This window comes from Aulonocara sp. 'chitande type north' Nkhata Bay, linkage group LG18 (assembly GCF_057382095.1).
Source record: "Aulonocara sp. 'chitande type north' Nkhata Bay isolate Kocher_YH1m ecotype deep benthic linkage group LG18, A_spYH_male_GT1.1, whole genome shotgun sequence".
NCBI lineage: Eukaryota > Metazoa > Chordata > Actinopteri > Cichliformes > Cichlidae > Aulonocara > Aulonocara sp. 'chitande type north' Nkhata Bay.
In genome coordinates, this window is record NC_141361.1 from 4883979 (window position 1) to 4911341 (window position 27363).

The 27363-nt window shown below is 39.8% G+C and overlaps 1 protein-coding gene and 1 pseudogene across 1 annotated transcript; both read left to right on the plus strand.

The window, feature by feature from the left end:
* Positions 1-2432: 2432 nt before the first annotated feature.
* Positions 2433-8193, plus strand: LOC147307738 (uncharacterized). The gene is given in 3 exon segments (XM_086273170.1): positions 2433-2755; positions 3242-3963; positions 3966-8193. Coding segments are annotated over 3 exon segments (1026 nt in total). The 5' UTR covers positions 2433-2508; the 3' UTR covers positions 4023-8193.
* Positions 8194-14436: 6243 nt separating this feature from the next.
* On the plus strand, positions 14437-25128 carry LOC147307739 (uncharacterized; annotated as a pseudogene).
* The last annotated feature ends 2235 nt before the right edge of the window (positions 25129-27363 follow it).

A 27363-nucleotide genomic window follows, 5' to 3' on the forward strand; every position in this document is an offset into this window, starting at 1 on the left:
TCTCTCACATATGTGAGCAACATGCTCACAGTGTACAGCCCTGCTGACTGAGGCTGCACCTTTACCTGTCTAATCTTTTTCTTTTTACTTTGTTCCTCAAGTCCCACATCAACATGAAGTGTAAGGAGGAGGAAGATCTGGCTGGCCAGCAGGTCTGGAAGCAGGAGAGGAACTTCAATCTGGACCAGGAGGACACAGATCCCCCACAGATCAAAGAGGAACAGGAGGAACTCTGCATCAGTCAAGAGGGAGAACAGCTTGTAGTGAAACACGAGGATGAAGGCATCGTCGTCTGGAGCGGGGAAGAGCGGCTCAGACAGCTGCATAACATCTGGAAACCTGAGAAAGATTTACAGACCAGCGGTAAAACTGTAATCGCTTTTCTGAAGTGTTAACATTAATATTAAACCTACAGTTTGTATCAGTCAGATCTATTTAATGTGTATTCGTGAAAACATGACAGGGAGTTTTAAATGGACTGGTTCTTATATAGCGCTTTTCTACTCAATCTTGAGCACTCAAAGCGCTTTACAAAACTTGTGCATTCACCCACTCACTCCCATTCGCACAAGCACATTTTTCTTAGTGCTTTCTACCAACATTCAGACACACATTCCACAGATCAAAGAGCAACTTGAGGCAACTTGGAGTTAGTATCTTGCCCAAGGATATTTGAAATGCAGACTAGGTGAAGCCGGGAATCGAACCGATCAGTAGATGATCTGCTCTACCGCCTGAGCTACAGCCACCCCCAATAGTGAAGATTATTTTGAAAAATATCAAGATGTAGATCAGTTTCGAGATCAACTCCAAAATAGATCATCAGTCAGTCAGTAATAAGTGAGTTCTTTTTTGTTTGAAAGGTTTTTTTTACTCTTAATGTTGCTGAAAAATGTCAGAACTCAAGTTCTCATTTGCATCAGAGTGCACAAATAACTTCATTTTTACACACTTTTAATTTCACCTGCAAATGTGAGCAACATGCCCTCATTACAGACTTTAACTAAAACTTTATCTTCTCAGAAGTGTTTTTCTATAATTACATTTTTTTTATTGTTCGTTTAGAAGCAATAGTGGAGAGACCGGCTGACTGCTGCAGAAGAAATCTGCTCTGAGGTTAACAGAACGTCTGATCGTCCAGTATGAGATCAACCTTCAGCAGAGACTGCTGGATATCAGCCGGAAACCCGAGATAAAGTTACGCATAACAGGTAAAACTGCGATGGTCTCAGTGGACTAACACAAGAATACAACTCATGTAGGACCTGATCAGAGCTCAGCTTGTAGGCTAACATACTGAAATCAGGGAGCGGCTAATCACACAAGTGCGTCTCTTTTTTACGGTAAACTTTTAGCATTAAACAAACCTTGAGACCGAGAGAAAGTGCCTTTATAGAAGATTTATTTAGAAGATTAAGATAAAGGAGGCAGGGAGGGAAAGCTTCTGTTTTCTGCACTGTGCCACAGTTCGCTGTCTGCTTCGGCTCTCTGACCCTCACTCCGGGGCTACAGACAGTCCTCTGCCGCCTGTGGTGCTCCTCACCTCCGTCTGCACCCACAGGCTTCCCGAGGTGGAGGCAGGCCGGCAGGGACTTTGAGAGATGGGCTTTACTTTCAAAACTACCCCTTAATCAGGGTCTAACCCTACAAGACCATCGTGCCTCCCCCACCATCCTCACCTCATGTTAAAATGTATATTTTTCAACTGAATTATATTTGGGTTCAAGAAAATGATGAAGTTTTTAAAATAACTTTGTAATGTTCTAATAAACAGTCTTAACTCGAACTAAATCAGCTCAAATCTCACAGATGTCAGTGTTATTCACAAAGCATGGAAACATAGTTGTTAGTTTTGAATGCAGCCACAGCAGGCAAACTATGGCTGCATGCTCCAAAGAACAGGAGCACAGTAACTGAACACACTCTTAGCACACTTACATCTGATTTTGGGAACAGTTAACAGATCTGAACCTGATGACCTGAGAGGTTTAACTGGGTCAAAGGTCGAGAGCCAATTGAGAACTGTCCAGTTAAACCAACTAAATGATGAAACCTTTGATTTAAAATGTCATGATCAACAGTATCAAAGGCAGCAATGAGATCAAATAGAACTAAGACTGAAACTCTGAGTCCCTAATAATCTTCAGATCACTGATGACTTTAGTTGGGTTGATTCTGTGCAATGACTGGCTGTGAAACCTGACTGGTACTTATCTGCTATGGCACTGTGAGATTTTCAGTTTAATCTACAACAATGACAAACATTTACTTGCAGCGTGAAGCTGGCAGCAGCTACCTGAATGATTTGTACTCTGAACTTTCCTAATAAGAGTATCAGAGCTCGAGAGTAACTTACACTTTCATTTTTCACATTTGTACAGTTTAAATTTCACTCACATATGAGGACATGCTCAGAGTGGACTATATTTGCTCAGATGTGTTTTCCTGTCATCACATTATTAACCTTTTTCCTCAGTGACCCTTTGTTCCTCAAGATCTCCCCCTAACATGAAGTGTGAGGAAGAGGAGGGCCTGTATGACCAGCAGGTCTCCAACCAGGAGAGGAACTCCAGTCTGGACCAGGAGGGCCCAGATCCTCCACAGATCAAAGAGGAAGAGGAGGAACTCTGCATCAGCGATGACGTAGAAAAGATTGTACTCAAACAGGAGGATGAAGGCCTCATCTGGACTGAAGAAGAGCAGCTCAGACAGCTGGATAACATCTGGAAACCTGAAATGAACTTACACAGCAGGGGTATGTAAAACCGTAATGGTCTTACCTAAAAATTAATATGACTTTAATTCATTCAATAAAGATATTTTGGAAACACATCAGAGTTCTTCAAGGCCAGTGTTTAAATAAACTCAGCTGATTGTTAGTCGAGGTTTTCTGAGAGCTTCGCTGCTTTTTATCCCCATATTTTAATCCTACTTTTAAATTTCCCCTTCTGTCTGATGTTTGTCTTATCATTTACATAAACATCTTTCCAACAGTAATTGGTGGACAAACTGTGATTGGTGCATAGAAATTTACTAACGTGTTAGAAGTGAGTGCATGAAATCTTATTTTAACAGTTTCCAGGTCTGGGTAAATGATATGATGATATTTCGGATGATATTTTGATTAAACTCTGTTGTAGAGTTGGAAATGGACAGCTGTAGACACCACTGCCGAGTAGTCATTCTTGTTATACTTCTATATTTATCTAAGACAAGTAATTTTGTCCATTTGTCACCTCAGCTTTCCCACAACAGCATGAATGTGAGGAGGAACTGGTTTTTGGGGACCAGGAGAGAAACTTCAGCCTCGACCAGGAGGATCCGGAGCTTCCACAGATAAAAGAGGAAGAGGAGGAACCTTGCACCAGTCAGGACGTAGATCAGCTTGTAGTGAAGCAGGAGACTGAAGGCATTATTATCTTCATGGTGGCTCCTACTTATGAGGAAAGTGAGCCAGAGCTGGACAGTGAACATCTCCTTTCTTCCAGCTCTCCTGAACCAGAGAGCAGAGATCAGCAAGACAACTTTCCTGTGTCAGAGAGTCAGCGTAAAACTGACACAAGTAAAAAGTTTGTGAAATGTGAGATTTGTGGAAAAACCTTTGAGTACAGATCCAAACTAACGAGACATATGAGGGTTCACACAGGTGAGAAGCCACATTCTTGCAGCACCTGCGGAAAAAGATTCAGCCTGATGATAAACTTGAAAACTCACATGAGAATCCACACAGGTGAGAAGCCTTATTCTTGTAGCACCTGCGGGAAAAGCTTCAGTCAGAAACCAACACTGGAGAGACACCAGAGAAGCCACACAGGCGAGAAGCTGCACTCCTGCGGCACCTGTGGGAGGGGATTCAGTCAGATGATAAACTTGAAAACTCACATGAGAATTCACACAGGTGAGAAGCCTCATTCATGTAGCACCTGTGGGAAAAGCTTCATTCAGAGGATACAGTTACAAAGACACATGAGGATTCACACTAGTTAAAAGTGGGAGAACTGTCAGATGAAGCAGTCCACTGAGAAGCCAGATCAGAGCAGATCAGATGACCTCCTTCCTTAAAAAACTCTGTATTGTTTATTGTATGTAGGGGTGGGAGATATAGCCTCAAAATAATATTTCAAGAAACTTACATTTAAAAAAAATAATGTACATTTTATCAGCTCGGCAGGCAGCAGCATTTATATGTGTAAGTAAATGATGGATTTTCCATCTTTCTCTTCCAGTGAGCTGCTGTCACTGATGACAGCTTAGCTAATTCAAAGTGTGAAAATGTGGCCACCTCAAGGTGCTTGATATTGTAAGGTAAAGACCCAACAATAATACAATGAAAACAGAGAAAACCCAAACAGTCATATGACCCCCTATTAGCAAGCGTTTTGGCGACAGTGGGAAGGAAAAACTCCTTTTTAACAGGAAGAAACCTCCAGCAGAACCAGGCTCAGGGAGGGACCCCCATCTGCAACAAGGAAAGTTTTAAGTCTAATCTTAAAAGCTGAAGGCTCTGCCTCCCATTCTACCTTTAAATACTCTATGAACAACATTATAGTGCAATGTTAGTGACACGGCATACATGAAATATGAGCACATAAGTATCCTCAGGGGTGTTTTTCCTGGAAGTTTTAAGAAAAGTGTATTACAAGTGCTTACACTCTAGCTTAATATCCAAAATAACCTTGTAATGCGGAGCCTGCACAATTCTGTCATATAAGCAGAGGTGGAAAGTAACGAATTACATTTACTTGCGTTACTGTAATTGAGTAGTTTTTTTGTGTATTTGTACTTTTTAAAGTCATTTTTCAAGTCTGTAATTTTACTTTTACTTAAGTATATTTTTTAAAAAGTATTGTAGTTCGCTACGTTTTCAATCACACCCGTTACTGAGTAAATTAAAAAAAACCATTGCACTTCGGAAATACTGCAGGGAATGATGGGTAGTAGAACAAATTGGCGCTAAGGTCACGTTAAAGATGGAGTCTGACATCGGTGTTATGGATCCAGTGAAAAAAGAAGCCCCGTCGAATTCTGCTGACCCTGAACTCGAAGAAACGGATGTGAACCCCTGGCCGTATTTAAGGGACCATTTCGGCTTCAAGTGCAAGAAAGGCAACAGCTTTATTATGCAGTGTAAGCTGTGTTTGCCCAGAGAGACCGAGTTAGCAGCTTTTAAAAATTCCACATCAAACCTGCGCAAGCATGTGGAGGTAAGTTAAATACAACTCGTACCGTTATGGTAGCAAAAAGGCTGTGTTCAAATTAATCACATTAAGTTAAGACATCTGTGAAGAACACAGATAACGTTGGTTGGTACTAGCAACTTGCTGTAATCGGGCACGTTGTTGTCCACGCAACTTACATTTTTTTTACTGGGTTGGTAAATTGCCAAAAGAAAATGTGTTTACCTACGTTTTTCCTGTTTGTTAATAATAAGAATTTATTTAAAAAAATAGTTAAATTAAAGACAGAAGCGGCTACTTTCTTACTTAACCCACATATGTTCACACTGCAGGCAAAAGAATAACAGAGCGCTCACTTACCTTAGATTAGTCAAAGACAGCTGACTTCTGTTACTTGTTAATTAGCACTTGCAACCTCCCGTTAACTAGCCTGTTACTGTCCAATAAAAAAAACCCCACGAGGTATATTGGTATAATTTACCAGCGGTAGCTATGTAATGCATTGATGTCTTATTAGGGACATCAAAAAACTTTCTCTCAAACTTAACACTGGCCTGCCTGCCTCAGCTGCCTTCGAGCGTCTCTTTAGCTGTGCTGGACTACTGTTCACTGCAAAGTGAGCAAGGATGAACTCTACTAACTCTGAAAATCAACTGCTCCTCAAAATTAACAGGAAGTTCAGAGAGTAACACTCTAGGATGGATACAAAGGAACTTTAATCTAGAGGTACAGTAGGGCAGGGCCAAGTTTAAAAAATTCAAAAACATTTTTAAAGCAGCTGCCGTTCAGTTCAGTACTTGTTCTCTTATTTGACAGTTTAGAACACATTCTCATGTGAAAGAATGATATGGTTTTGTATTGAAAACACTGTGATACCTGACGGTTTGGTTTGGTTGATTGGTTTGGTGACCATTATCCATTTTCATGTATAGACTTGCAGTTTAACTGCCACTGCACTTTAATTTGTAAAGTTTTTCTTTTCACTAAAAAAGAACTACTTTGAGATTTATATCCCACTGTCCTTTTTTGCACTACTCAGAAGCGGCTGTCCTCCTGCTGACAGAAAAGTAACTATGTAACTTTTACTCTGAGTACATTTTAAATGAGCTACTTTTTACTTTTACTTGAGTACATTTTTAGACAGGTAATTTTACTTGTACTTGAGTAAAATTTCAGCAAAGTAATAGTACTTTTACTTGAGTAAAATATTTTAGTACTCTTTCCACCTCTGCATATAAGGAAAAGAAATTCTACCTGGTTTGTTTCATCTTGGGTCGAGCTTTTTAACCTCCTGCTTTTCCACCGTGTAGCACATCAGTAATTTCCATCCACTGACTGCTCTTGCTGTTATATGAAATGTAACTCGCGAGTGCTCCAGTGATGCATGGTTGAATCATTTGTTTACCTTTGGGTCGCACATCACTGCTGCTAGTATCTCCTGCTCACGTGCCTTCACAGCCCGGTTGTACTCAAGTGTGTTTTTGCTTAAAGTGTTGTAACAGGTTTGCTTTTTTCACTTTCAGTGGGAAAAGTTTTCTTGCATATTTTGCGAACATTCAGCTACCAAACTGTGACTGGAGCCCGACATATGGCTCTGGCTGTGAGACATGACTGGGGTTGACTCATTGGGGTGAATGCAAATGTGACACACTGTAATGTGTGGTCACATTATGTGATTTAAGCTTTTAGGTGTAGTTTTGTTAAGGAAGGGCCTTAATCTTGTGATTTTTGTTGGAGATCCAACATGTGGTGTGATCCCTAGTTACGCCACAAGGGGGCACTTCCGCCCCAGTGAGATGGTTTAGTGTGACGCTACTGCTCGTCTTCAGATCTGGCAGAAGCGAGAGAGGAAACACACTACCTGTCGTCCATCTCATAATTTATCTGTTTTTTTCAGGTTAGTAAGTAATAAGGCCACACATGTGGTCCACATAATTTACATGCCAAATAAGGGTAAAACCTGACCAGCAGTTTGTTTTGCTGGGATCTGTATTCGTCTGTTTTGCTCATTGAAATGTGTTACGATCGAGAGTAGGAGCTAGCTTAGCTCGCCACATCCTAGAGTAGCTGTTAGCCTTGTTGTTTTCTAAACTTAAGGCACCCTCTTGTAACAAAAGTACACCACGGCTCCTGTATATTTGAGTTAATGTGTTCGCAGAGACAGTTTGATATGTTGTCACTGTTATTGTCTAAAGTTAGTGTAATAACCTATAATAATTCTGATCGCTCTGCAATGTTGATGTGGAGATTTCCACTACACAGATACGCCATTAGTATATGGTACAATACTGGAATGTTTGCTTTATCAAACGATGTGTGAAAAAAAGTGTGATTTATAGCTCTTAGTAACAAACAACAGAGATGACTGTTTAGATTTTTGTTTATACTATTATTATACTATTTTAGTTTATTCTGATTTTGGGCTTTGGGAATGTGAGACAGAGATGTTAAGAAGTTTTTGCAACCTGTTGTGAACACATGAATGTGTTTAAATAAAGATCTGGCAGAAGCGAGAGAGGAAACACACTACCTGTCGTCCATCTCATAATTTATCTGTTTTTTTCAGAACCAGACATAATCTGTCAGCCGCCCTCTTGCTTGGGGTGTGTTACACAAACACATGATGTTCCTCTAAACACACTTTTTTGTAAACATTTATACCAGTATTATTGCAGATCATATGATATGTCACAGCCCTAATTCTGTTTGTTGCATATTCCATTAAAACCTGTAATGAAGATGAAACACGTATTTACATTCATTTGATGTGATATTTGTATCGTGTTGAGCTGTGGAGGTGACAAAAAAGTTGCTGAGATGTTTTATTTTTTTGTTTAGTGGAGAGGTTTTACTCCACAGAGTCAAAGCTGGAAAGAAACACACATGAGACCAAACATTTTGTGATTTAATCTTGATTTTCATGAAGACTGAATTTCAGCATGTGCTCATCCTGTTGATTCGTATGTTGGTGTTGGTTATGTGTCTTAAAAGTGAAATAAAGATTTCTTTAAAACTTCTTGTGGCTATTTTTTTAAGGCACAATCTTTACAACATGAAACAACGTCTGTGAAGCACATTTTGTACAGTGGGCAGGGAGACTTGCCCATCACTGTGGTGGTGGGGTGGATGAGATTTGCCTGCGGTCACTTAAGGCTCTGTATGTTGTGGGTCTGTCCTGGTTGTCCTGCTCAAACATTGTATGGAAGTTGAGGTCAGTGCCTTCAGACCGGCCAACTATGGTGGTAATCATGGTCCCCTGTTTTATGAAGGGAGTGTAGAGGGTATGTTTGCACTTCAGGCCTCCCTAGGAAGGTCTATATCTGTAGTCACTTTCACTGTTTTCTTATTGCTGTTTCAAATTGTTGTTTCTGTTTGTAGCCTTTTTATTGAAGGATTTTGGTTTATATTATTAATATGTGCATTTGTTGTTATTAATAATATTTGCTTCACTCTCCATTTGATGTGTTTTTGGTATGTTTTACTTTTAATTGTTCTATGATTATGTTTATGTGTGGTTTATAATTATATTTAAGTTCTGGGTTTTTTTATGAATAAAAGTGACTTAACTTGTCAGAGATATGAGACTTTGGGCATTTCCCCTTCTGTCTTATTCTCAGTGTCTTGTCTCCATGTTTATTTACCTCTGTGTTGCTATCTTTGTGTCTCTGTCTCTTTCTCTTCCCCTGTTCAGTGGGATTTAAGACTTCCAACAAATAATTTCAAAGGGTCAATTAAATTTTAATAAAACCATTTTACTCAACACTGCACTCGAATTTTAGCATTTTTTTTTACTCAGTCATAAAAAGATTCATCTTAAAATATGTTTTAGATACATTTTTATTACTTTTTTCTTTCTTTCTTTTCTTGTTGTTGTCCCGTTTCATTTTTTAGCCATCAGAATTATTGTCTGAAGGCCAAAAAAGATGCCCAACTAACTTAATTTACCAAATGGACCATCACGGCCTTGCCATATTGGTCCATTTGATCAACCTTTGTTATTATTTATTTATTTTAATTTATTTTCAGTTGTTACAGATAGGACAGACATGACTGGGGGAAAGAAAGAAAAGGGGAAGAGGGACAGTGAGAAAGGGCACTTAAAAAATATCTCCCAGGTCACCTGTTGAGAGAAGAAAATAAGAGAAAACAAGCAAAAAAGAGAGCAACATAATAACACAACACCATTGCAATAATCTAGCTAAGTGTAAATAACAGTAAATATTAAATACTGAATGTGATTGTGCAGCACGCAAGATTGACATCGCATAATGTGGTTTGAGGTAGCAGCCAAGAAAGGTGTAGCTTGTGTGTGTGAACACCTGTGTGGATGAGTGCTCGTCTATTCAAAAGGCTTCTCCATGTAACGATCTGCTGGTGTGGGGAGCCACAGCCCCGTCCCCCAGGGCATGAAGCAGGCATGGAGGAGATCCAGGCCCCAGACATCCAGAGGCCCCCAGAGTGCGAGCGCCCAAAGAGGACCACCGGAGGGGCAACCGTGCCACCTTCCTGGGAAGAGCTGAGGAGAGCCCCAGATGAGGGGTCACCCAACAGCCACAGAGCAGAAGCCAGAGGGGGCTGCAGTGACGTACACGCGGGCTCTGCCGGCAGTCAGCTGTGCCAGAGTGAATCGAGCCCCCGCAAGGGGCCCGACCGAGCCACAGGCACCAGGCCCCACCAAGCAGCCGTACCGGGGAGTGAGCTGGTACAAACCTGAGCGCCCAGCCCTGGACACCAAGAACGCACCGATGTCTGAGGGCATCAGCCACCAGCAGGGAGTGTGGTGAGGGGAAATAAGCCTCCATACCTTGGAGGGCCTGAGATGTTCCAAGGGGGTGGAGTGTAAGACCCGAGCTGACATATAGACACAGACGAATAGGCGCACACAGACCTAAACATGCACACATATACAAATACTCGGCGCTCATCCAACCTGGATACAGACACAAAGAGTATTTTAAACTATTCTGTAAATTCTTGGAAAGTGGTCTTTTTTGGGGGGGACCTCTGCTACTACCAGAGGTTGTCTGCACCACACCAGGGCCTGTGCTGCTAGCATAAACCAACTGAGCCTCAACCAGGGCCTGTGCTGTTTTCTGAGGCCATCTCACTGCACCGGGGCCTAGCTGGACCCATAGGCACCACATCAGGGCCTGTGCTGCTAGCATAAACCAACTGAGCCTCACCAGGGCCTGTACTGCCGGCTGGACCCATCTGCACCACCCCAGGGCCTGTACTGCTGGCTGGGGCCATCTGCAGCACACCAGGGCCTGTTCTGCCGTCTGGACCCATAGGCAACACCCCAGGGCCTGTGCTGCTGGCTGGGGCCGTCTGCAGCACACCAGGGCCTTTGCTGCCGGCTGAACAAACTGCATCTGTGTTGCTAGTGCAAGACATCAGCACCACACCAAGGCCTGTGCTGCTCGAAAAGCTTATCTGCAATACATCGGGCGCTGTGCTGTTGATTGAAGCCTTCTACACCACATTGGTGAATGTGCTAGCAGAAGCCCTCTGCTAGCAAGCCACCAGGACCCGAACTTTTGGCTGGAGCCTTACTTGCCATCCTAGGTTTGTGCAGCCTATTTAATTCAGCATCAACAATCATTGTGTTTTGGATAATGGCTTTTTTAATAACTTTACTTTGCTTATTGGCCGTGGGGGACTTTTGGACTCTCAATTTTTCTAAGATGAGAACATTTAACAGTGACCCCATTCTGCGAGACATGGTTCCCAGATCTACATGCGTCACTGCTGCTATACATCCTGTACAATTTCCAATGTATTTGGAACAGGACATTAATCATTTTGAACTACAGAAAGATTTACCTCATCTTCAAAACCTTCTTGCTTTGTACAATTACAAAATTAGTTACGAAAAATCCTGCTTTGTGTCAACATTTCACACGTCAAAATCAATAAGTACAAAGCAGAGACTTCTGATCGTCTTACTACTGCTCTTATCTGGTAATGTGCAACCTAACCCAGGCCCTGAGCTGCAATGTAGCCAGACACCATCTGAATTTAAATCCTCACCTGGGCTGAAGATAGTTCATCTTAATGTGCGCAGTTTGTTACCCAAGATGGATATGATCAAGATCTGGGTTCAATCAACAGATGCAGATATTGTCCTCATTTCTGAAACTTGGTTGTCTAAATATATATCTGATGAACATGTTAGCATGGCTGGCTACAATATCTATCGCACCGATAGGTTTAAGAAAGGTGGTGGTGTTGCTGCTTATGTTAAGTCAAAATTTGATGCTACAATAGTTCTATCAGAATCAATTTGCAAACAATTGGAATTTTTGGCTCTGAATGTGAATGTTGCAAAGGGTCTTTGCATAACAGTTGCTTGTTGCTATCGACCCCCTTCTGCCTCCACAGAAGCTCTGCGTTCTTTAAACCTTTTGCTGTCCAGACTAAATTATGGGGAGCTTGTTCTAGCTGGTGACTTTAACTGGGATTGGCTCAAAACTGTTTCAGATGATTTTAAATCTTTCTGTGATTCTATCAGTCTTACCCAGCTGGTCAATTTACCCACTCGGCCGAATCTCAAAAGCCCCGAAAAGTCTACCTTGATTGACTTGATTTTGACAAATGTTCCTCATAAATTTTCATCTTTGGGTGTCTTTTGTAACGACTTAAGTGACCACTGTGTTGTTGCTGCTATTAGAAATACTAAAGTGGCCAAGTCACAACATGGTATTATTTTTAAAAGAACTCTTAAACATTTTAATGAGCAAGCATTTTATCATGATTTGTCAAATTATGACTGGAAGAAAATAGGATTGATCCCTGATGTAGAATTAGCGTGGGCATTCTTTAAGGATGGGTTTATGCAAATTGTGAATAAACATGCTCCATTAAGAAGATATAGGATAAAAGGTCGTGAAAACCCCTGGTTCTCCCAAGAGCTGGCAGATATCATTCATGAGCGTAATCTGGCTTGGGCCAAAGCGAGGAAAACAGGCTACCCCAGTGATTGGCTTCTTTTCAGACAACTAAGAAACAGATGTACTTCCTCTATTAAGAAAGCTAAAACAGAATATTATCTGTCTGTCACCACTGAGAACCTAAATAATCCACAGAAGTTCTGGAAAATCATTAAGTCTCTTTCAGTGAGTAAAAGCTCCCACGCTCTACCCACCTATGTTTTTAAGGATTCTGTTCCTGTTTATGATAGGAAGGAGATTATGAATTGTTTTAACAAGCACTTTATATCTTCTGGCTCTTTGTTTGACTCTCTGAACCCAGTCTCTGTAAAATCTGGCACAAACCTTCCGGTGTACACTGGTCAGCCATTTAACTTTGTTCCTTTCTCTGTGCAGGAGGTCTGTAAAGCTCTTAAACTGTTAGATCCTAGAAAATCTCCAGGGCCAGACTTACTAGATCCTTACTTCTTGAAACTGGCAGCTGATTTTGTAGCAGAGCCTCTCACAACACTTTTCAACCTCACACTGGATATGAATAAAATTCCCTCAGTATGGAAATCAGCTTTTGTTGTTCCTCTATTAAAAGGGGGCGACCCAGCAGTGTTAACTAATTACAGACCAATATCTAATCTATCTGTGCTGGCTAAAGTTCTTGAAGCTCTTGTGTGTGAGCAGTTAAAGGAGTTTTTGCACATCAATGCCATTTTATCTGAATATCAATCAGGCTTTAGGAAGAATCACAGTACTATCACAGCTGCAATTAGAGTGGTAAATGATATTACTATTGCACTTGATAAAAAACAACACTGTGCATCCCTTTTTATTGATTTGTCAAAAGCATTTGACACTGTTGATCATTGTATTTTAAAACTTAGACTCTTCCAGTCAGGACTCTCTGAGAGAGCAGTGGCATGGTTCTCAAACTACCTCAGTAACAGGACTCAGTGCATTAAATCTGACGGTCTATGTTCTGACTTTGTTACAGTGCACAACGGAGTGCCACAGGGTTCTGTATTAGGTCCCCTTCTATTTATCATTTACGTAAACAATCTTAGTCTACATGTGCCAGATGCAAACTTGCACTTCTATGCTGATGATACAGTTATTTACAGCTGTGGTTCAACTCTTGTCCAAGCCATCGACTCCTTGCAGAAAGCCTTTTCTGCTGTCCAGCACTCATTACATCAGCTTAAACTTGTTCTCAACGCAGACAAAACAAAGCTCATGTTGTTTTCTAAATCAAGGAGACGAGCCCAAACAATCCCATCAGTAACCACTCTTGAAGGTAATAAAATAGAGTTGGTTCACACCTATAAATATCTGGGAATCTTAATTGATGACTCGCTTACCTTCAAACCACATGTAGAGAATCTTGTGAAAAACCTGAAGTTAAAACTGAGATTTTATTTTCAAAATAAGTTGTGTTTCTCTTTTAATACAAAGAAGCGGCTTGTTGCTGCAACATTCTTGCCTGTGCTGGATTATGGTGATATTCTATATATGAATGCTTCTGCTCAATGTCTTCGAATGGTTGATTCTGTGTATCGTGCTTCTCTGAGGTTCATCACTAAGCGTAAATTTCAGACTCACCACTGTGAGTTATACTCTCAGGTAGGATGGCCTGCTTTGGTAAGTCGGAGGAACTCTCATTTATACAGTTTTATATATAAGGCGATACTTGGGTTGCTGCCTTCTTATATATGTTCCCTGCTTGTAATGAAACATGCTGGTCGGTATTCTCTTCGTCCGCATGGTTACTTGTTGCTTTCTGTTCCATTTGCCCGAACTGAACTTGGTAAAAGAGCTTTTGTCCATTTAGCACCCTTGGCCTGGAACAAACTGCAGAAGGAATGGAAAATGACTGAATTCATTTCATTAAGTGATTTTAAATCTAAACTACGAATCCTTGAGGCCAAGTCCATAACATGCAACTGTTTCAATTAGATTGATTGTCATTTTAACTGACTTTTTATTTTATTTGAATTTTATTGAATTTTATTTTTTATTTTATTTGTATTCTTTCACTTATTGTTGCATGTGTGTTGTTGCTGCCTGTGTTTGAGTAATTTCTGTAACTGTGAGACATCTGCTGCTGCCTATCTTGGCCAGGTCTCCCTTGAAAAAGAGGTTTTTAATCTCAATGGGATCTTCCTGGTTAAATAAAGGTTAATAAATAAATAAATAAATAAAAAATGGACACTGTACATGTACTGTACAGCACGGCCCCTCCTGAGAACCCTCAATGTCTACATGCATTTAAAACTGGGTGGTGGGCACTATGGAACGCCAGGACTGCCATAATGAATTAATTAAATACATCATTAAATAATTAATTAAATGTGGCAATAATTAATTAAAATTGGAATTAATTAATTAAATAAATAGTTATGACACATGTAATTAATTAGTCATTGACACATTTAATTAATTATTTATGTATTTCACATTTTAATTAATTATTGACACATTTAATTAATTATTGACACATTTAATTAATTATTTAATGCTATATTTATTTATTTCATTTTGGCAGTCCTGGCGTCTGGCTCTCATCTTGAAATAATTTTATCTGTCAGCCTCACCCATCAAACTCAGGGGGCGGGGTTAACGCTGCCCATGCAGCTTCTCTAACATTTGATTGGTTGCCGTGCAAAGTAAGTCAAAACAGGTCGATCCTAGATAATCGATTGCTTGTGTAGACTTGGGGCAGCCAGGTATCCCAGAATGCATTTCAAATCACAGGCAGCAATGGTGGTGGTGTAGTTTTAAAATATCCCGTTTTTCTGTCACCAACTACACTTTTAACAGTGTTTTAGCTGCGAATGTCGCGCCGTAATCTTCACATGTCTGGTCAGGTTGTCAACATAGAACATGTTTGCAAAAGTGCTCAGATGTTTTCAGAGATTTCACTAGCTCTGCTAACAGTTAGCATGCAGAGTGCACCGAGGGGGTTACGTTAACCGGTTTGTTTACATATTCCACTCTCCGTGTTCCACATGTTGCATTCGCAGATTCTCATTTTCACCGAACGATCGTCTCTTTCCGCCTGGTCTTGTGTCTCTGTGCTTCTGTAACATAAAGAACGAGCTGACATTTTTCTCACGAAACCAGCGATCAGCTCAACAGACCCTCAGTTTACCTGCATGCAGACGGAGGTCAGACAACAATTTTACATGTATGATCTTAAAACAGGACACAGCCACTATACGTGCTGCACAGTAAAAAATGGAGTGTCAATATTTCAGTGTAAACCTATTTTAACCTAGAGAGAGTATATACAACTCTGTGAGGAGTAAACCAGCTCTAACGTCAGAGTTAAAAGTCAGTGTAAAGTTCTGTAGACACGGAGTGAAGACATAACTCCACACAGTGTTGATTAGTACCAGTCCGCAGGCGTGTGCGGTCTGAGAGCTACCACAGTCAGGTAAGTTAAGTTAACATTCCCATACTGGTAACATTGTTTAGTAAGTATTTTTAAACTAAATAGCTCTTTATAGTTACACTGATGTCGAGTTAGCAGCATTTACCCATAGGTTTAATGATATTGTCGAGTAGCTACATGCTAACCATTGCTAAAAGTTCAAATGTTCGTTATATTCTCACTGAGTTAAGATTAACCTAAAACATGTTAACTATGTATTTCTTCTAAGTGCAGCTTAGATAATATTATTGTCACATGTCTAATGGGATAGTTTTAGCAACTAAATTACCGTTTATTAGTAAGCTAATAATCGCTAATTAGCTTCGAAGGAACTATCAGAAAAAGTGGGTAACATTACAATAAAGTTTACTCTACTGATTTATATTCTTTTAAGCAAATGCCAAAGGCTTACACTAATTTAGAATTAATTCAGATTCTTTTATATAAATTAATTGACAGCAATGTTAATGATATGTTAATATACAGTAATTGTTCACAGAAATAAAGCGAATTGCAGTAAGAGCGACCAATACTTGATAAGTAGACTAAAGTTATTAAACAATATTAGATGTTAGTCACACTTGGTCCATTTGCAGTAACACTGGTTGATAAAGGATCTTTATTAGCAGTTAATCTGTTACTTATTTCTTCATGCTGTAGCTGTTAAGTAATATTGACTTTTAACTGCTTCTATTTTGTATAAAAACTAAAGCTCTAAAGTACATCCACAGTTTTAAACTCTTTCCTTTATTATTTTTTTCTCTTTTGTTTTGTGAACAGAATATGTTGCTGCGTGTTTTGTTTGGTGGGGAGCAGAAGTATGTTAGGCTGTCTGACCTGGGCCCTATTTCAGAAAGCCGGTTTAGTGCAAACTCTGAGTAAGTATACCCTGAGTTAACGAAAACTCTGGGTTTTCGGTTTCACAAAGCGAGTTCAGATGAATCCTGAGTGAGTCACTATGACGACACACTCCGTGAAGCTAACCTGCCCCCTAGCAGGTTTACCACAACTAACCCTGACTGTCTCCGCCTCTTTGTCGGAAACCTGACAGTAGGAAGTGTCGGACATGGCGTGCCCCTACCTCGAAGAGCCAGTAGATGTTGAAGCCCAAATTCTCCGCAGAGCTCTCCGCCGGGAGAGAGTGATTAGAGCGCGTTTGGACATTTGATCATTTCCTGATGATTTTCTGTGTGAACGTTACCGTTTTTCAGCACAATCTATAATTCATTTGAATAACATCCTCAGGCCTAATATTGCTCATGTGACACATCGCGGACATCCTCTCAGTTCTGTACATATTATTTGTATTGCACTTCGTTTTTTTGCAAACGGGAGCTTTCTGTATAATATTGGTGACGCTGAGCACGTTTCCAAGGCTACCGTCTGTCGGGCAGTCAGGAATGTTACAGTTGCACTGAAACGTCTCCTGCACTCGTCTGTGGTGTTCCCTGGTCATAGACCCACAAGATTTATCAAAGAGGGATTCCACAAAATTGCAGGTATCAGGATGAACAAAACTCAATTCATGATGTGGTGATACTTGAACTACTACTTAAATTTTACATTTATTTTCAGGGTTCCCAGGCGTGATTGGCTGTATAGATGGCACTCACATTCCAATCATTGCTCCTTCAGTAAATGAAGGAGACTATGTGAACAGGAAGTCTTTCCACAGCATTAATGTACAGGTACATAGTTCCCTGTAGCATTTCAAACTAACAAATTATTTCATTATAGTAATGGATGCTAATTTGTGTTCTCTGCACTGTGAAGATCATATGTGATGCTGCCAACATTATGACAAATGTGGAAGCCAAGTGGCCAGGCTCTGTTCATGACTCACGAATTTTTTGTGAATGTACACTGAGCACAAAATTTGGACATGGTGAGTTGAAAATACTTTAAAATATATAAAGACCAATTGCTACAGGGACATTTGAACTGAAGTGTATCCTTCTGTCTTAGGAGAGTTCACTGGCTACTTGCTTGGTGATAGGGGGTATCCATGTTTACCCTATTTGCTTACCCCTTACCCTGACCCTGAACCGGGCCCACAGCAGCGATATAATCTGGCTCATTGCAGGACAAGAGCCAGAGTTGAAATGACTATCGGAATGCTTAAGGCCCGGTTCCAGTGCCTTCAAAGACTCAGGGTCACCCCAGAAAGGGCATGTGACATTATTGTGGCATGTGTGATTCTTCACAACATTGCCACAATTAGAGGAGAACACTGTCCTTCTGAACCAAACATCAGCAGTGATCCAAACCATGAACATCCTGACCCTCCCACGGACATACAAGATGGAAGAGCAGTCAGAGACACCATATGTCACAATCATTTCCTTTGACCCATCACCTCAACATGTTGAAAGAAGAATAAACAGATTTTTTGTTCAACTGGCTTTATTGGTCGCCTGTATTTCCTGTACACAAAGTATTAATAAGTATATTATTATGTATAAGTATATAACACTGAAATAATTCGTCCATCTCTGACCACTTCACCCACCCTTAACTGATGTTCTAGCAGTAAAATCTCAATCTTGGTCTTTTGGATCTGCTGCTTGAAGTGTTCCATTTCCAAGTCACATTTTTTTATTTTCTTGATCAAATGGGTCTTGTACAGCTGCTTTACAGGGAGCTATTGAAACACAGAAAATAGCATTGACATTCATAGTACATGCCTACTTAGGTTGGTTGTAAATCAGTGCTGAACATCTTACTGAGGAAAGGTTTGTTGGAGACGTGGCTGGACCCTCTTCCTCTTCATTTCCATCATCACTCTGTTAGAGACATAGAAAGTCCATGGTTTTATTATAGTACCACATTTTATTCAATTGTTATATTTTCCATTGTAAGATGTAAACCTCATAAAGTGTCTCTGTTGCTTCCTCCTCTGTAACAGCTGTCAATGTTTCTTCATTATTTTCCTGTAGTAAAGAAATTAACAACATTGCTGTTCTACTGTAAACTCATATAATCTGTGGAGTATTAAGAGTACTCATAACTGCATGTTGGTCTGGCTCAACAGGAGGCTGCACCAGATGCAGTACACCATCACCATCAACTGATAGAATATGAGGTTTATACAGGTCACTTATAACTTACAAGGGACCAAATGGCAATTAACAAACATACCAATCACCTTACACTTCATTGTCATTATGCTCTCAAAGACAACCAAGACTGAGGGAAGGCAAAATCAGTAGGAAAATAACTTCACTACAAAATAATTCATTATGGTAAAGAGTTTATCAAATGAATGAGTAGCACTGCAAAGGTGACTGTGAAGAAAGGATGTATGCACATCATGTATTATTTTGAATTTACCTCTTATGTAGGCACTTGTGTCTTGCGGGGTTACTGACTCAGAGGATGTCCCCGCAGAGATGCCTTCAGCCACAGGGCGCCCACTGTTTTGGCTGAGGGCCAACTGCTCAGCCTCTGTGAGTGGTGGTGGTGGAGGACCCCCACCTGTTTTTCAGGCCTCTGCTTTTTTTCTGTTGGCTATAACGGGGTCACATTTGAGCATACAGAGTAAGCAAATATGTACTTGTAATGTGCTCAGATAATTTCAATAAGTGCTTACAGAAGGAAAATTAATGTAGCCTCTAACTGCAATTGATTTACATGGGACAAACAGACCAAGCACTATGGCTCATAATACAATTACACCTTACCTGTTTGGACTATATTTTTATATTTCATTTTTACTTGCTGCCAGGAACGTTTGGGGCCTGTTGGGTTGCACCTGCGCTCACATCACGTCACAAAATAAAATGTATAAAATAAAAAATAAAATAAAATAACGTGTTAAATGGGTGGAAATCCCTAGATCAATGTTTAAAGTAACACTCACGCATTGACTCTGTCGGCTATGTTTTGCCATGCATGCTCCCTTTGTTTCGCAGCTGAGGCTGTGTTACTTTTTTTCCGCAAAATTTGCATGTTATCGGCATATGCTGCCATCAGAATTTCGGCCTCAAGCGCTGTAAAATACATTGACCGCGCCTTCTTTCCCTCCGTCTCCATGGTGACTCGCTTAATCTGTGCTCCGCTTATCAGGGCTTTATGTATCCTCGTGCGCGCGCTTGACTTGGGGTTAAAGCAACTCCGCGTTGATTGAACTGATTGTTATCAGCCTTTCTGAAACCGAATATTCCGAGTTGGACAGTTCGGGGTTACTCAACCCTGAGTATCGTTTTTCACTCTGAGTTTTCTAAACCGGCTTCCTGAAATAGGGCCCTGACATTTGATGCTTTCATGAAAGAAGGTTAGAATATCAGGATAAAACAAGATAACAACGTTTACCTGGTCAATAAACAAGCTTAATTATATTCTAAGTCAACTACCTAAGTTGATAATTGTTTCTACTTCAACAATGAATGAGAATTACCTATATTCTTAAGCTTCATCTCATCAATATTTTGTGAAGACATAGCCTTACTCTACCATTTGATAAGAAAATGCATGGCCTTTTTTTTTTTTTAACAATTTCTGTAACATTTCTTTTCTCTTACCTTACTTCAGTGTGCCTAAAATTTAACATACCAGAAGGCAGACAGCTAGATATGAAGGTGTTTGACCAGTCTGACACAGAAGTAGACGCAGAGGTGTTTGAAGAAATAGTGAAGGGGTCACCTGTAACCTTCCGAGTCATGCTGAGCAATGAAGAACTTGGTAATCACTCACATACGTATATGTTTATATGAAATTTAAAGGTTGAGATTGAAGCATTAACAGTTAAATTTAATGCTTCTGCTTTGGTCATGTTCCTTAATGCACAGGTGTATCTCTGTCATCATCATCTTCTCCATCGGATGATACAATCATTCTAAACTTCACAATGTGTGAACCTCCTGAAGAAGCAGCAACCACTGAAGGAAGACAACCTAAAAGGCCATGCCATATAAACTATGAGGCAAAAGCTGTGGGTAGTGAACATTGTTAGTCTAATTTGCATGTTTGATGTGAAGTGTTTTTATGTAATCGTTTTCCAGTTTTTCTCAAGGTTTAAAAAATTTCTGACTTCATATTTTATGTCTATTTAAGTTGATTGAAAAAATCCTAACAACAAAGCCTGGTGGTGAACACATCATACAAGAGTATGCAAAAACCAAATCTCTGACAGATGCAACTAGAAGACAGATGATAAACATACTTGCTGCTGAGATGACAGAAGCACATGGGTAAGAATCATAAATGTAGTCTATAAAGAAACATTTTTAGTATTGTATTATTTTTAATTGTGATGTTCAATGCCAATTGAGTGACGGTCATCACTGAATTTATACATTAGGACATCTCCCCCTAAAAGTGTAAGAGTGATGTATGCGCAGGGGATTGTTGCTCTGTTTCCATATCTGGAAGACCCATATTCACAACATGGATATGTAAGTAAAGGGGACTTTGCAACATTAAACACATAGTTGCCCTCAGAAATGTTGATAACATTCTGCTTGTATTTAATTACATAAGAACATTACTATGATCCAGAGAGCGGTTCAGGATACCTTGCGTGGCGGTTGAAGACAATTCAAAGAAAAGCTGCAGAGGAAAGAAGTGTCTCACTTTCCAAATCTCCTAAAAGTAAGTTCACTTGTGATTTAAATGATTCTGATCTAATTTGTAGGCAGGAGTCAATCAAATTGTTTTTTCTTAAGTTGGCGGGCCAGGCCGTGGTCGATCCAGACCACTCACCACTGAGACAGTGTTATCAGATGAGGATGTAAAAGCAGCTATTGCTCTTTTGAGACACTCTGCTGATGAAGACACTATCCGTGAAAAGATGAAAGCTACCTTCATTTATCGGCATTCAATGGTCAGCGATGATAAGAATGCAGCAGATGTCTTCATAGTCTTCCCGCGGTTTCTGGACACACCAGGACTGGTAAGACATCTTCATTTGTTGAATCACTGAAATATTCCATGCAGCTTGCAATTTCACTCATTACACCTCTTATCTTCTATTTTTGCATTATAGATAGAACAAGATTTCAGACTCCTGTTTGATGAGGTCACTGCCAACAAATTCTTGGAGAGGTGGCCCATCGATCTCAAATCAAAGATTGTAAAGGAAAGTCATGGACTTGTACCCACCTCGGAGCTCTTGGAGTTGATGTGCAATGCTGAGTCAGCTACTGAAGTTGAGAATGGTATGACTGACTGTTTTTATTTGCCATTGTTGGTTATATAGGCAATTCTGTCTATCGAATGTATTTTTGGAGTAATTCTTTGTTTATTCGTCTGTAGGCTGGGACAGTGACATGTCTGCTATCTTGCTGCTGCTACATCTGCTACCGCCATCTGCACAAGGGTGAAAGAGACCAGGAAAGATGTCTGCATCTCAAGCTGTCGATAACCTCATCAAATTCCTAAAGGTATGTTATTTAAAATATATATTCCATCACCGCCATTGTAATGTACAGTAAGGTGATCTAATCTAATGGGATAGTCACTAAATACTGCTGTTTAATGTGTTGTTGTAGGCTGGAACCAGTGTACAGCAGCATCTAGACAACATCACCCGAAGCAGTCAGCCCTACCTTCTTGCTCAGGGACCCACAAGAAGCAGCATCCACACCTTCTTCATTGTGATTGACAAGCATGCACTTCCATGTAAAGCGACAGGTTCAGTAGGAGCCCTTGATGAACTCTTTAAGGCCCATTATGTCTTTGATACGTCATACAGTTCATCCCTGACCAACTTTTTCACTTTTCTGCAAACAACCATTTACAACATTGATGTTGGGGAAACAAAGGAAACTCCCAGAGTTGCGAGCAAGAATGGTGCGTTAGTATCCATTGAGATCAAAATAATGAAGTGCTTTCTTTGCAAAAGTGATCATGGTAGACCAAACAGCCTTGTAAAACACCTTAAGGTAATTCATGGTCTCTGTACTGGGAGGACACTATATCTCAAATGTGGCCAAGTGGGATGCTCACGTTCTTTTAGTAGTTTTTCTGGCTTTAGAAAGCACCTGAACAAATGCCACGTAAGCAGTTCATTTGATTCTGCAGAACTAGATTTTTCACCAGTTCAAAGTGTTACGGACACAAGTACTACTGCTAATGTTGATGTGGTGCCTGAACATTTAGAGCATAGGTGTCAAACTCTGGCCCGCGGGCCAGATTTGGCCCGCAGCCTGATTACATTTGGCCCGCGAAGCCATACCAAATTACTATTAGAGCTGGCCTACTGGTATTATACAGTTAATATATATATTGTTTAGTATTAAGCTTTGCTTGTTCCATATTCAGGTTTTCAGCAAAACTTGTTTGAGTCCATAAAAAAAGATTCATTCTTATATCTAGAGGAAGATTTTTTTTTTCAATAAATATTAATGTTAGCCCGCGACTTTGTTCCAGTTTTGAATTTTGGCCCACTGTGTATTTGAGTTTGACACCCCTGATTTAGAGGCTGAGTCGGAATTATCTTCAGCAGACCTTGTAAATAGTTGTGCAGCTGTTATTTCTGATCTAAAGGCAGCAGGTGTAGGCCAAAGTGTAGTGAATTCTGTAGTGAATTCCATGGAAGAGATTGTTCAAGATATCCAACAACATGCTAAAGAAACAGTCATTAAGCATGTATTTAGTAATGAAAGAGAAACAGAAATGTGCAAGAAAGTTGAAGCATGTTTTGATGAGTTAGAGAATCCTTTCTCAGTTCTTAATTCTGAGTACAAGAGGTCAAAATATTTATCAGACAAGTGGGAAACTGTAGAACCAGTTGAATGTGTAATTGGCTCAAGATTTGACACAAGGCGAAATAAAAAGACTGGAACATATGATCAGGCAGTTGTTCAAGATAAATTCATGTATGTTCCAGTTTTATCAACATTGGAATCAATATTTAAGAGTCAGCATGTTGGAGAAATGTTGAAAAAATCAGACACTTGTGATTCAAGACGCAGAGATATTTGTGATGGATCTCTATTGAAGACACGCCCTCTTTTTTTCAACAGAAAAGCACACAGTTCAGATCCAAATGTTCTATGATGACTTTGAGGTTGCAAATCCTCTTGGTTCCAAGCGAGGTATTCACAAGTTGGGTGCAGTATATTTTACCTTAAGAAACTTCTCTCCCAAATGGAATTCTTTTTTGGCCAACATACACCTTTGTGCCTTATTTCATGCACAAGATCTGAAACGTTATGGTTTTAGTGAAATTCTTGTTCCTATTGTTCGAGACATTAAAGTGTTAGAGAGCGATGGTATTGAGATTCCACTATTCGGTGGTTATGTTCGTGGTAGTGTGGTACAGGTCACTGGTGATAATTTAGGCTTACATAGCTTGTTTGGTCTGGTGGAGTCTTTCAGTGCAAGGTACTGTTGCAGGTTTTGTTTAGCTGATAAAGATGACTTTCAAACAGAATTCTCTGAAGATTCCCCCAAAATAGTGTTGCGCACCAAAGACAACCACACTGCTCACTGTCAGGAAATGTCTAATAATCCATTGCTTCCTTATGTTTTTGGTGTAAAGAGTTCATGCTTATTGAATTCACTGACATATTTTCACACAACTGAGAACTTCTCAGTTGATGTGATGCATGATGTTTTGGAAGGAGTGGCCCAGTACAAACTGAAGTTATTGTTTTTGTATTTAAAAGAACAACATCTTACATTGGGAGAAGTGAATTTGAGAATACAAAGTTTTGATTATGGATTCATGGAGAAAAACAATAGGCCAGTAGCTGTGAATTTAGGTGGAGAGTCTAATGATCTGGGACTGAATGCTATTCAGACATGGTGCTTACTGAGGAATGTTCCCCTCATGTTTGGAGATTTGGTAACCTCTACTGACCAACATCGGGGCCTACTACTTTTATTACTACAGATAGTTAACATTGTATTTTCTCCTATGTTATCTCAAGGTATGTGTGTATATTTAAAACATTTGATTGTGGAACACCACAAACTGTTCAAGATGTTGTATCCCCAGAAAAAACTTTTACCAAAGCACCATTTTCTTATCCATTATCCTCGCTGCATCCAAAAAATAGGGCCTGTACTTCATAGTTGGTGCATGCGCTATGAAGGTAAGCACAATTTTTTCAAGAAACTGCTCAAATCATTCAAAAATATCACCAAAACGCTGGCCAAAAAAACACCAGAATTATATGGCATACATTTGGCAATCTTCAACAACCTTTAGTCGGTTAGACATTGGTCCAGGAAAAATGGTGTCTTTAGATATGGTAAAAGGAGGTTCTGGAATTGCAATAGCAATGCAACTGCCCAATAGAGTTCAAGTTATGAAAGTGAACTGGGCTAAACAGAATGGTATTGTTTACCGCCCGCATTTGGTTATTTGTGGCAAAGTAGTGTCTGAAATGCCTGTGTTTTACCAGATTGAGTCAGTTCTGATAATACATGAGAAACTGGTACTTCTCATTTTGCCATTATGTACAGTAGCCTTTCAAGAACATTTCCATGCTTATGAGTTGACCAGGACAAAGCAAGATTTAGTTGTCTTTCATGTTGACAGCCTGCATTATCCCAGGCCTTTTGACATACAATTGTCGTATGGAGTGAATGACAACTGTCATTACTTACTGTCATTTGTAAGAGTTTGTTATGCTAATAAATGCTGTTACTGTAACCTGTATGTTTGTAGTTATTTTCATAATATAGGATAGATCACAGCCATTTAGAAATATAGCATCATATGATAAATATGAAAAAATAATGAAAATGAAATATTATTACACATTAGAGTGAACTTGGACTAAAAATAACTCTATAAAGTGAAATCATATTACTCTAAACAGTGTGAATAACCCTCAGTGTTAAATATTTTTACACATTTTGTTGTTAATTTTGACACTAAACTGAGTAGAATTAACACTAAAAAGTTAACACTGGCCATAGAGTAAATTTTACCCTAATTTTGAGTGGGACCAAATGTTATCTGAAACAGAGTTAAAATCAACTCTCTAAGTGTAAAATTGACAGTTTTTTACTGTGTGGCCTCATATCAAATGTGAAGGCAGAATGAGTCTACGTTTGACGTTTGTTTATATCTAATCTTCCTTTTCAAACATTTAAACAGCAGCGAGTCTGCAGCTGAGGGAACACAAACTCAAATTGTCGGAACAGGTTTGCTCGTTTCTTGGATTCATTTGGTGATTTATTAAATGTATAACTGTTATTCTAATCTGCTGCTGGGTCTCTTACACTTTTCTTTATGCTGTATATTTTCACGTCTCTGGAATAGTTGGCAGTTAGTCAGCTGGGAAACTCTGCATATCGTGGATATGCTGACCTCGCTCCGTGGTGTACAGGGCCGTTTACCCTCATGATTAATATTCACAATAAAAATATTAGCCGAACATCATGAAGTCTGTATGTGTTTCATAGTGTCGAACAACCTTTGTACAGTTAAAGCCAGCAGTTACTATGTTATGCCTTTTGGTCAAAAGTCAGTAGTTAGTGCATAGTCTGATTAAGTTACATAAGCAAAGTGATAAATAAGTTCAAAGTTAAGAAATATTATAAGTGATTCATGCTAAAAACAGTTAAAATGTATGGGTTTGTAATTTGCTCAGAGTGAGACATCGTTATCACAAGCGATCTTTGTATTGTATGTGCGGAAATGGGAGCGAGGGAGCGCTCTGATCATTAACATATCTTTGACGTATTTTCTCCGTTAATGCCGTGAAAAGTGTTTCGGCAGTATTAAAAGAGTGAACGAGTTCATGTACACGCTAAGAGTGCCCTACACGCTTGTACCTTGGGAAACGTTCGTCTTTGTCAATATTAATATGTTCAGAGATAACTTTTATATGTGTTTACATGGAGTGAACTGTGATGCTAATGTAACGCACGTGTTAAGCTAGGCTAATCAGTAAGTTGTCATTAAGATGTGTATTAGCTAGCAATTTATTTTCATTTTCTGTATGTTTCAGTTACAAATGAGAAATAGCAAGGAGAAGCCTTGAGAGAGATAAGGCTTTAAAGGATCTTCATTAAAAGCAAGAAAGGCAAGCCTTGTGTGGAAGATCTCCTCTATTTTGTTCGCTAGCTGTCTAGCTTCACATGGTCACGTGTCGTGAGGGCAGCATATACTACATGACAGAAACACCAACGTTATCTCTTTTATGCGTTTATACACAGGTCACGCTGATTACTGAACAAAAACCCAAAGATCAGATGTTAAACAGATTTATTTGCTCTCTCTCCTCCTTAAACATGTTTTTAATGTTAGTTATAATTCAGAATTGGCGACTGAAACACGTAGGACACATAAGAACATCAGGAAATAAAACACCGATAAATATAACCTCAGTAAAAGAAGTCAGCGGGGGTTACTACAGCTGTGTACCGGGGCCTGCGCTTTGTCGGTGGGATTGCTTGCGAGGCGAGCGGGTCTATCCCACGCTTTGCCGTGAGACTGGGCAGACGTCTCCGAAATCATCGAAGCACTTTTGCAAAGAGGCTGTATCTTGACAAACCGACCAGACACATGAAGATTAAACCACTACATTCTCGGCTAAAAAAATATTAAAACGGTATTTGGTGACACACAAACAGGGTTTTTCAAAGCTCAGTTCTGTTAGTGTGGCAGGATGAATGTTATCCCTCGGTCCAACCCACTTTCAGCCTGGCCCATTAGGGGGCGCTGGTATAAATAGTGGCCATTTGAGTGTCTCTGCATCGCTTGCCTGTGATCTCCTTTTTGGTCACCTGACTTCCTCGGTGTGGTAGAGATCGTTTGTGGGTTACTCCTCTAAAGTCTCCATCGCGGCTGGTCGTAGCTATAGAAGCCTCCTCTGAGCTATTCTGCTTACATTCTATGACCCGGGTTACTTGGTACGTAATCAACTTTTGTTACGCT